General features: G+C 44.0%; 1 protein-coding gene across 1 annotated transcript; it reads right to left on the reverse strand.

Moving 5' to 3' along the window:
* Positions 1-1,959: 1,959 nt before the first annotated feature.
* pdzph1 (PDZ and pleckstrin homology domains 1) lies at positions 1,960-11,320 on the reverse strand. The gene is made up of 10 exons (XM_068574221.1): positions 11,239-11,320; positions 10,306-10,467; positions 8,467-8,616; positions 7,469-7,570; positions 6,896-7,006; positions 6,328-6,506; positions 6,073-6,230; positions 5,789-5,831; positions 3,564-3,718; positions 1,960-2,227 (listed from the first exon to the last, which is right to left on the reverse strand). Exons 1-10 carry the CDS (start codon positions 11,318-11,320, stop codon positions 1,960-1,962), a joined length of 1,410 nt encoding a protein of 469 aa, XP_068430322.1.
* Positions 11,321-11,559: the final 239 nt, after the last annotated feature.

Here is an 11,559-nt window from a genome sequence, read left to right on the forward strand (position 1 = left end):
TCTCCGCACTTGAAATGATGTTAAACTTCAACTTTATTTCAATCCTCATAGACTGAACATGACATATGAGCTCTGCATTCAACCCATCTAAGCATTTAGGAGAAGTGCCAACAGACACAGGGAAGTGTTACGCATCATTTCTCAAAGAAAACTATGGAAAAGAAGCCACAATGGTTTTCTATGATCCATTCGCTCATAGATAAATTTACAAATGGAAATATTACAAGTGTCAGTTCCAAGGGAACAGCTTGAGTTAAAAAGTGTTCGACAAAAGAAAGAAAACAATGTAGGAAAGTGAAGAGTGAAATAAAGAGCTCTATAGAGAACTTTGCCTTCCAGCTGGTTGTGAAGGAGCAGCCGTGGACTGAGGGCACGACCAGACTAACGACTAACCCTCCTTCTCTCAGGACTTCCCTGAGTGAATTCATCTTCCAGAACAAAGGGCCCTCCGCCTCAAACAGGAAGCGCATCCAGTGGTCCACAGACTCACTTCCTGGTCTCTTCTGACGGCCGATTCAGGTACTCCTGCAAGGCCGAGCGTAAAGGCAGCCACTTCTTTATTGAAGCTTTGATCGCTGTGATCCATCTGTAAGGAACATCAGAAGTATCAGCGTGACAACATCTGTTCTGAGTTATCCTCATCCACTGGGTCTCAGCGCCCCACGAGCTCAATGAACATATAGACTAGCGCTGGGTTTCGATACAACAGGTTCAATACTAAAGATGATGCAATGCCTGACTTTCTAAACTAATACCAAGTGTAGATTTTTTCTTTGTGGCTTATTGTATTTGAGCTTTCTCAGTTGTTGGCTCAAACAGATGTGTTCAGACCCAGAGGGTTTAGTTCCAGGTGGCCCAGCACAGGTCATGTTATCTGGGTTACATAAGAATAAACTTGGCCCATGGAAAACACAGTGAGGATATCAGTGGGACGATGAATACAATAAACAAGGTTATGGAAACAGTAAAGGGCTCATTGTGCAGGACCATTTGGCTGGTTTCTTGTTTTGTAAAAAACAATTGAACCCTGAAGACTACAAATCTACAGTAGAAGAGTCCTTGAATGAGAAACCCAGTCAGCTCCTCACCGTTTGTTCTCGTTAGGATCTTCAGCACAGAGGTAGAACGCTTTGAACTCATCAGTCAGAGGTTTCAGCTCAATGGTGGATTTCTTGGATCCGTAGGGCAGCTCTCGCACCACGTACCCCTGGAGGTAGATCCCACCTGAAGACAGCATGACATGTTATTCACCAGTGTCAGCAGAAATATATAAAAAGAAGTAAGGAAATGTGAAAAAGATGGACGTGATGCAGATGTGTAGTAAGGTGCGCTGACATTGTTAGCATAGATCCCTTTAATAGAATACAATAACAGAAGAAGCGAGAAAGTACGGGGGTCGCTAACTGCCTGATTGCATGTGTTTGGTTTCTCGCAATAATTTATTTTGATATAAATATCATCCTATTAACAATAGTGTTTGTAACATTTTGAAAATAACTTGTGTATGAATAACCATGTTAGACTACGCTGCAGGACCTTCTGCCTCCGACCTTACCCTTTGGTCTTTGTGTTATTGTGACCTGTGACTTGTTGCTGGAAGAAAATGGTATAAACGTGTTGTCAGAGTTGGTTTTGATGGAGTAGCTTCGTGTTATCTAAAACATTTCCAATGTCACGATTCAATATTTAGCATATTTTGACCATGTGGATGTGAGACCGAAGGAGCGAAGGAGTTCAAGTATCTTGGGGTCTTGTTCATGAGCGAGGTTGAGATGGAGCGGGAAATCCGCAGGCGCACCAAGGACACGCTGGAGAGATTATATCTCTCAGCAAGCCAGGGAACTCATCTCCTTACCCTATCTCTAAGGCTAAAGCCCTACAGAGGAACCTCATCTCCTTACTCTATCTCTAAGGCTGAGCCCTACAGAGGAAACTCAGTTCAGCCGCTTGTATCCGAGATCACGTTCTTTCGGTCATGACCCAGAGTTCGTGACCATAAGTGAGGATTGGAACGTAGACCGACCAGTAAATGGAGAGCTTCTCCTTCCGTCTCAGCTCCCTCTGCGCCAAGACGGACCGGTGCAGCGCCTGTTTTACTGCTGCAGCCGCACCGATCCGCCTGTCGATCTCCCGCTCCATTTTACACTCACTCGTGAACAAGACCCCGAGATACTTGAACTCCTTCGCTTGGGGTGGGCACTCCTGCCCCACCTGATAAAGGGCAGCCCTGGCGGACGCCAACGTGACTTATTACCAAGGATACAAACATAGACCGGATGGCCCATGCCTACAGGTCAACTCCAGAAAAGGACAAAGTCCAACCATTCTCCAAGAGGTTGGTTCCAGAGCCAGTGCTGTGCGTGGAGGTGAGTGCAACTATATTTAGTTGGTCCCGCTCCACCTCCTGCATTAGCTCTGGCTCTTTACCCACTAGCCAGGTGACGTTCCACATCCCTAGAGCTCGTTTATGCTGCCGGCTATCGGTCCGTCCAGGCCTGCTGCCCGGTCTACATAGCACCCAACCCCGATGCTTCTCCCTGCAGGTGGTGAGTCCACAAGGTGGTTGCTCCATGTTGTTTCTTCAGGCTGAGCCCGACCGGGCCCCATGGTTGAAGGCCCAGCCACCATACGCCAGCGGAGGGTGCCCCGGTTTCACTGGACTGGATGAGGTAGCTGAAGTCTGTGGGCCGCTATCCATCAGAGTTTTTTGAACCGCTCTTGGTCTGGGCTCTCCCCAGAGACCTGTTTCCCTTGGGAGACCCTACCATCCTATATAGCTCTCAGGATCACTGAGCCAATAAAACTCCTCCTCCACTTTAAGATGGTGATCCGGGTGTTCCAGGATGTGAAGCTTAATTCAATTTACTGTGCATGAAGTGTTTACGATGGACACTGCAACCATGACTCAGATTCACAGTGAAGAAGCAAGTCGGCTTGGGTTTATGCTGCAATAAAACTGCACTAATCAATAGTTGTATAATGTCAATACACTTGATAGATATAGCCTATATTAGCCACATTAAACCAATTTACAGGAACGTCTTGTTGTTGAAACCTTTCAGGTGTTAAAAGTTTCTCCACCACAGCTTAGTCATGGAGCTGCATGTCTTCTTCACTCGCCCTCATGACATGTGTGTGTCCATAAATAAACTGATTTTTATTTGTGTGTGTGTGTGTGTGTGTGTGTGTGTGTGTGTGTGTGTGTGTGTGTGTGTGTGTGTGTGTGTGTGTGTGTGTGCTTGGTGTATAAAGGAGAAAAAAGAAAAGAAAAGAAAAAAGAAAAGTGTGTACATGCTTGGCCGTCACTGGTCATGGCCGATCAGTGCGTCTTTACTTTAGAGTTATTGTCACAACATATAACTTTCATGGCCCTTCAATGATCTCTAGCGAGGATGATTGAAGGGCTGTCAGTGATTTAGTTATAAAACATATAATACCGTGAATGCACCTTAAATCCTGTTACATTTTAAACTCTGCACTCCCAAAACAAATGCATTTTTAAAACCATTTGAAATATGACATATATCATACCATATGCATGAGTTGCACGGATCCCGCTGTACAAGTAGAGGCAGCCATCCTTCAGAATGCAGTAGTGCTGCACCCACGTGTCCTTGACTTTATCATATTTATGAAGCAGCCCAAGACACTCGGGGTTCTTCACGGCCAGCGGGGGCAGATTGGAGTTGTGTCTGGTGACATCCATCCACACGTGGTTCTGAAGCATGAGAGGTATTGAGGAGTGTTAGTGTGGGGGCTGAATCTGATATGCAACAATAAGCCAGTGTAAGCAACAGCTGACACAATCATCCATCCATTCAAGCCGGAGAAGCTCAGCAGCAGCAACGTGTCAAAAGTAATGTAACTACATCACAGCTTGTTTTTGCTTTACATTGTACAAACTTCCTTCAATGCCCTCAATATGAAAATACAATAATGTAAATGCATATAGGTATAATATAGGTTATATAATAATTTACAATATAATAGTATAAGCAATGCTCGAGCTAACAGCACTGAAAAATTATCCAACTGAAAAATCCAACCAGTTCCAATGAAAGCCGCCGCGGATCCAAGAGCTAATCGAAGCTAATACGTCGAGAAAGAAGTCTTCGACTTCCTCCTCATTACAGTCCTGCCACAGACGAAAATGTCTGATTTTTTATCATTGATTTATAAATTACGGTCAGGATGCAATGAGAATTTCAATAAATATACCACAGAACAACCAACCCTAACTTTAATATAAATAATAGTTATATGATAATGCTTAAAGTCATGTAATGTTCAACTATCTGTCATGGTTTGAGTTTTGTTTCCTGTTTTATTTTGTAGTCTTATGTCCTCTGTGTGTCTGCACTTCCTGCTCTGGTGATTGTCTGGCCATGGCCCAATCCCAATCTCCACCCTAAACCCTCAAGCCCTGAACCCTCAGGGACTCACTGACGTCAGCTGCTAAATGGAGTGTGAGAGTCTGTGAGGGCTTGAGCTGGTGTGAATATGAATGGGACTTTACTGCAACATCACGTGACTACATTAAAAATATTGTGTACAATTATGTATTTATTTTATTCTTTTTATTCACTGGTTCAAACATCTTCCTCTCATAAAATGAGAATAATGAGAATATATATATATATATATATATATATATATATATATATATAAAATGTATTCACCTGTTTTTGTCAAAATAAAATGTACAGAAAATATATATATATATATATATATATATATATATATATATATATATATATATATATATATATATTCTGTTTGCATTCCTCTAATTCATGTGTTTTTATCTTCCATAATGTTGTTAAGGTATTTTATCGGGCTAAATGCCCACGTTCCTCTTTGTTTACCTTTTTTTTTTTACGTCTTCATTCTTCCATTGGGAACTGCGTGTTAAACCTCACGTTGCAATGCATTGTGGGTAATTCGCTTAGGCAAAGTCAGCATCTAATGTTGACTTCCGGAAAGGGTTCATAAAGGGCTCAAAATGTCTGCCACAGAGCCCTCAGGCACTCCACGATGTAACACTGGGACACCCCTAAACCCTCAAGGACTTCACAGGAGCGCGCCTCAAAGTCTGTGAGCCCGTAAGGGTGGAGATTAGGATTGGGCCATTGTGTGTCTACCTGGTTCCTGATTGTGTGTTCCCTTCACCTGTGCTGCCTTCATTGTGTCCACCTGTGCCTCGTTACCTCCTCTTGTATTTTAACCCTGTTTGTCTCCTGTCTCCTCGTTGGTTCGTACTGTGTAACTTGTGTGGTCCTGTGTCTTGTCTCTGTTCCTGGTTTTGCTTTCAGTTTGAATCTGTTTTTGTTTTTTTTGATTACTCTTTTCCTTTTGGAGTTAATATTATTTGAACTGTTTTTGGCTTTTGGGTCCTTCCTCTGTTCCCCTGACACTATCAACTCACACTTTTCTAACATACATAGCAATATCACCTCCCTTGCACTAATGGACAGTGTAGAATATTAATGTTAATATGCTAAGGTGTGTGTGTCCTCGTGTGTCGCCTACAGCCCCCTGACCAGGTCCAACCCTTCAGTTTGTGTGTCTGTCCTCTACAGCATAGTGAGCGATGCAATGCCAACGTCACATGGAAGCTTCTGTGGCTCCGCATATGGTCTCTGTGTGTGCAGAGGGCCTTTCACTACGCACTGCTGGATCAATAAAGGAGCTGAGCAACCAGGATAGTTATTTGATTCATAAAACACAACCCACCATGCTACTGAGAAATGTAGTTAAAGTAGTAAAGCAGCTGCGGTCCAGATGTTACCTGTGTGATGGGATGAAGAGCTTTCTCCATAGCCCCAAGCCACCTACAAACACAAAGACACAACTCAAACATGCGCCACAAGAAACATTATCTAAATGAATGCACCTTCAGACTTAATGCATCCTTTGATTGAAAACAGCAGTTTTTAGTTACTTTAGCCGAACATGAAAGCATTCTTGCAATAATCAGAGTTTCCATTCAGCTTTTTGTGTGAATGTGAAATACACCTAAAAGCATGACAACAAATATCAAACTGTCTTAGGTCAGAGGCCAAAGGTCTGTACCGTTTCATCTCCTGGTTGGAAGTGGCACAGAGGAAGTACACCCGGCTGCCGGGTTGAGGGCGGCACCTGAACACAAATGGTTTTCCCAGGGAAATGTCTGGTCCCACCTCGGCCCCTTCCAGTTTTACTGCGAACAAAGCCCGCCTCTTGCCTTCATCCTGCAATGAACAGGAAGTAAAAGACACTTTTTGTTTAGTTTCTGTGGGGACTATTTTCAGAAACTAGATCACATATTGTTGACTGCTCCTTGCTCACCCGCTTATGCCTGTAGTAGAAGAGGCAGCATCCATGTGTGAGGACAAACCACCTCTTCCTCCAGCCTTTAAACAGACCGGACTGGGTGCGCTTGTGAAGATAACCACGGCATGCTGGTCTGGGGGTGTTGGGACAACGAGCAATGTCTGACCCAATAGTCAACGTTAAGACATCTGGCCCTGAAGGATCAAGATCATTTCATTGGAAATGATGTCTCTAGATTCAAACACTCAATAGTAAAGATATAAAACACTCAATGGTGAAGATATGAAACACTCAATAGTAAAGATATAAAACACTCAATAGTAAAGATATAAAACACTCAATGGTGAAGATATAAAACACTCAATAGTAAAGATATAAAACACTTAATAGTAAAGATATAAAACAAACACAAAGGTCATTTCAAACATCTTTAAAAGTCAGAGTAGATATGAACCCCTGCTACATCTTCCTAACCTAAACACAACCAAACACTCAGACTGCTGAAATATTAGTTTACGTTCAACATCAAAGTTCTCTCTTCTGGACCACCAGTGTACCACCACCAGGCAGGGAAACAGCGTACCTTGCCTGGCCAGGTCAGTAGCCTCAGAGTGGGGAGCGCTGGTGACATCCGTTCCATTGACAGCGAGGACCGTGTCTCCCACCATCAGCCCCGCTTCCTCAGCAGCCCCGTCTGAAACCACAGGAGAAATGTAGCTGGCAGAGAAGACACAGAGACGTCCAGAGAACAGAAGAACAACCTGATGCAGCTCAACCTCCATCTGCCCATCGAGCATCAGGGGAAACAACCGTTTCCAAATGTCAATGAGTGTGATGTTCCCAGGCCAAATTCATTTAAGTCATGGAATAAAATAATCTGAAATATCTTAGACCCAGTGATCTAAATTCGGTGATTCGGTCCTGAGATGAATGCCTTCTTCCTTGTCTGTTTCCCTTTGTTTTTTCTGCTGGAACAAGCCTCTGCTCTGCACTCACCCGTTACATACCTACAGTATGTGGGGCGGTGCCAACCATCATTTATATTTCCTTTTCTTTATTAGTAAGAATACCTGAAAGTCAGTCACTCGGGAAAAGCCATTCTCTCAGTTCTACATCACCTCGACGCGATAGTACTGCAAGCAAGACATTCCCTTACTTGTGTCGACCTCTGTGACCACGATGGGTTTAGTAAACTGTATCCGAAAGCCCCAAGGATACTCCCCTGTCCCTCTGCTGATCTTCACGGTCCTCTCCCGAACTGAAAAGGAAGAAGAGGTTTAGTTCATTGGACAATCATTTGCTTGGTTCAGTGTATTGCAGTGGTTCTCAACTGGTCTGGCTCCAGGACCCACCATCACCCTTAATGACAAGCCAAGACCCAAATGGAGGAACATTCTCAACGTCTCCAATGTATTTAATGAAAAGATGGTGCAGTTTGAACCTGAGATAGTATGGAGACAGTAGTGTTGCATGCTGGGTGTGTGATTGCGTGTGTGTAGGGGTGTTAAAGGTGCACAACAAAACAATAAGATAAGTAACAGAACCTAAACTAACGGCCCAGGTGCATAATAGTCACATGGGAATAAAAACAATATCAGTATACTCCCTTAAAGGATTTACATTTTGGTGCCATCCTGTTGAATAACACTCAAAAACGTCTTCGTCTGTGAGCGAGTGACCAACGTCCCCTTGGTATCGGGCCGCACAGAAAGAATGAGAAAAAAAAAAGAAACAAAAAAATCAAGGCCGGTTTCATTTTGAAAGTAACCGGATACATCAGTCTGTGCGTCTGAGTTTCTAACTCTTGACACATGTCAGAGGCTACGTGAGAACGTTCCCCCAAAAATGAAACTTAAATGTACGTTTCAAGTCTGCCGGAGTGCCGCTGTTCTGGATTGTCCTAAAATCACCAAAAAGCTCTGAAAACCTGCAAGAAACATCTAAACCACGAGTGTGAATACAGACGGCGATCAGGAGTATTGCATGCTGGGTATGGAACCCATGAGTGTGAGAACAGATCGCGAGGAATAGTATGAAACTCAGTCAGTGAATGCCTAACTTTAAGTTCAAAAGTCAATTTGATGTGTTTTGTGGAACGCAGAATGTCAAAGAGAGGGCCGGCTGGTGTTCCTGTGAAATCCCAAAATGGCTTACTGGAGACGGCCCGAGTTTTGGGAGGAACGACCACGGCGTCGACGTCATCTCCTTGGTAGATCCATGCTGAAGAATGGAAGGTCTCTGTGTAAAAGCCTCTGTCCTCATTGTCCTGAGTGGTCATGTCCATAGAGCGAGCGTCCTCTGACACTATGAAAACATGGTGAGCACACATTACAGGACACGCTGCAGCTGCGTGGCAGTGTGGAAATCTGTTATTCAATATCAATATCTTTTCTTTACAGCAATACACTCCACATTTATGGGAAATTAGCAGGTATTATTTAAGAATGAACATTCATTTTGCTACACACAAAGCAGGAAATATTACTTACAGGTTTAGCAAAAATGCAAACGAATATATGATTTGGAAAAACATACACAAATATGTTACTGAAGGAAATTCCATATTTTATTCAACATGATTTGAGGCATCTAACATAAGTTTCAATAATAGGTCATAAGCAAAAAATATAAAAGCTTTCTAGAACATTTCAAACTTTAAAATTACACTGTGAGATTATGCTGCAGTCAATGCACAGACGTGAATGGATGTGAAAAAGCAAATGTTGGGAAAATTAGTTTTTCGCTTTTCCGCCGGAATTCAAATATTTCAAGTCCGGCAAAAATTTGCTCAAAGCCGAGTTACAAAAGCCAATCAGCGTCGAGAAGCTCTGCCTGACGTCACCGCCGTCCTCAAGCGATTGGCTGCCGGTCCGCCTGAAGGAGCGCGGGAAGCGGCTTCATTCAGTCTCTCGTCCTGGAGCTGTGTGCGACTACGGATGATATTATGAACCCAGACACCGGGCGCTGGATGTTCCCACGTTTGTGGTATTTCCACAACAAGTATAAATAGTTGTTAATTTTCCATGGTCGATAGCAGAAGTTAAAACTGTTTGAAAGGAACGTGACCGGGTCAGTTTAGGTTAGCTAGTGAGGCTATGTGCTGGTAACTTTGGGTAACGTAGCCACGCCCCCTTTCTGACAGGAATGGTTGCAAAAAAGTGAATTAACCACATGAAGCCCAGTGAGTAAAGTCAGCGTTGCGAAAATGTGCAACTGTTTTGATGTGAACAGACCATTGTGTGTAAAAGTGTGTAAAACGTGAATGAACAAAAAAACTATTTATTTAGATTTTTAAAACGATATAATATAGTAGCCAACTGGACTGAAACGAGCAGTCAGCTAATTGTCCGGTGAGGTGGAATAGTTTATTAAATGTAAAATCTAAAAAAGCAAGCAGCGGTTAGCGAGCGGCGGTCAGCGAGCGGCGGTCAGCGAGCGCTGTCATTCTTAAAAATGAATTAAATTGTAATTAAATGAGTCGTCTTAATGTTCCGTCATTATTCTGCTTTCTACTTATACATGGTGTCGTAACCCCATTGCGTCATAGAGAAGAAGAAAGAGAGAGATAATAAGTCCTTTGGGGCTCCGTGTCCAGCCTCAAACATAACCGGGCCACATAAAGGTCACAAGACCCCCATTTGGTCAAAGACACGGGCGAGGGGAGCACACGGTCCTGGTCCCGCCACCACTTCCACCATATCTTTGCCAGATCCGGAATACCCCCGAGCCGTCTGGCCATTCATTCTGCATCTGCACCGCCTCTACCGCGTAAAGCCAAGGACTCCATGACTGCATCCTAGAGATGCTTGGCCAGTGGTCTTCTCCCGCGTACCCCTCCTGCAGTCGCTCCAACCTGAACAACATCAGGAACGCTCATCGGCACTGCCTGTTGTGTTTCCTTTGCAAATTGGGGCACTTGGTAATTTGACCAAAGCTATAGCAACGTTTACTTGGATGCACCCCCCATAGACCCACACTAAGCCCAAGAGTTACCTGATTCCTCTGTGATGTCACTGGTCATTGAGCTTCCACCAGCAGAGCCCCATTCCTGGCTCTCCTTGAAGTGCTTTCTCCTCCTGGCCCCGTGGTCCGAGCCACTGCTGTCTGGGTCTTTATGAACGACCGGCTTCAGATGCTCTTTGGCCTCTGAGGGAGCTGGAAATGGTGCCAAACAGTCAGTCAGTTGTATTTTCAAATTGACCTGACATGAGTTGTTGAGTTTTTATTTCAAATCATTTGACAAACATTACTGTAACTTACATCTGGATACCGTGTATTTATCTGTCTTAGTGATTTCTGCATCTGCAGAACCTTTGGCAGGATGGGATGCAGTGACTGCAGGTTTTTTTGAATCCTCAGTTCTTTTTTCTGTTTTCAATGGCAAAGAAGGGCTGGCATTTCCTGCTTCTTTACCATATGGTTTAGGTTCAATCTCATCTGTAGCCTCATTTGTGCTTAATAAAAGAGAGTTCACCTCCTGCAAAGGGGACATGCAAGGGTCTTCCAGGGCCGTTCCACAAGGTGCTTCCAGAACAACAGCCAATGATTCCCTGGAGTCCATCTGCAGGAATCTTTGCTCGCGTGCACCAGCAGTTACTGTCATGACGGAGGACTCACTCTGTGTGGATGAAACTGAGATTGGATCCTCTTGGCTTTCACTTTCTCCCTTGTTCTTGAGGAGTAATGTTACAGGATGGCTCTGTATTTGTTCCTCTGCGCCTCTAGAGGATGGAGTGATGACTTGTACGCCAAAGGGTCCTTGACTCCGCCTCTCTGTAAGGGGCTCTGGACTGTGATATTCTACTTCCCCCATTTCTTGGTCAAATCCACTGTCTGCTACTTCACTTTGATCAATATTTTCCAGACTTTCCACATCCATACAAATGCTCTGTTTTAAGTCCACTCTCTGTTGTCTGAGCTCTTTACGATGGTAAGTGATGCTGCGTTCTCTTCGACATTGCTCATTCACAGTGAACACATCATCGGGCATCGCCTCGGAGCTGGTCATATAGAATGAACTAAGCAAGGACTGCTTTCCATCACGGCTGTTTCGGGGTTCTGAGGCAAGTTTGGAACGTCCTTGGTTTTGGGAGGAATTATAATTTCCTCCTCTGAATGCAGAAAACTTGTCAGTGCCCTGGTGAATGCTTCCCAACCGGTCAGTCTGGAGAAGCAGTGAGCACATGACTATAGAGGAAAAGGATTGAGGACAGGGTGACAGAAGATGTTCCTGCATCAACCCGAGGC

This window comes from Clinocottus analis, unplaced genomic scaffold (genome assembly GCF_023055335.1).
Source record: "Clinocottus analis isolate CAN_PGR_092001 unplaced genomic scaffold, fCliAna1.0.p SCAF_13, whole genome shotgun sequence".
Lineage (NCBI taxonomy): Eukaryota > Metazoa > Chordata > Actinopteri > Perciformes > Cottidae > Clinocottus > Clinocottus analis.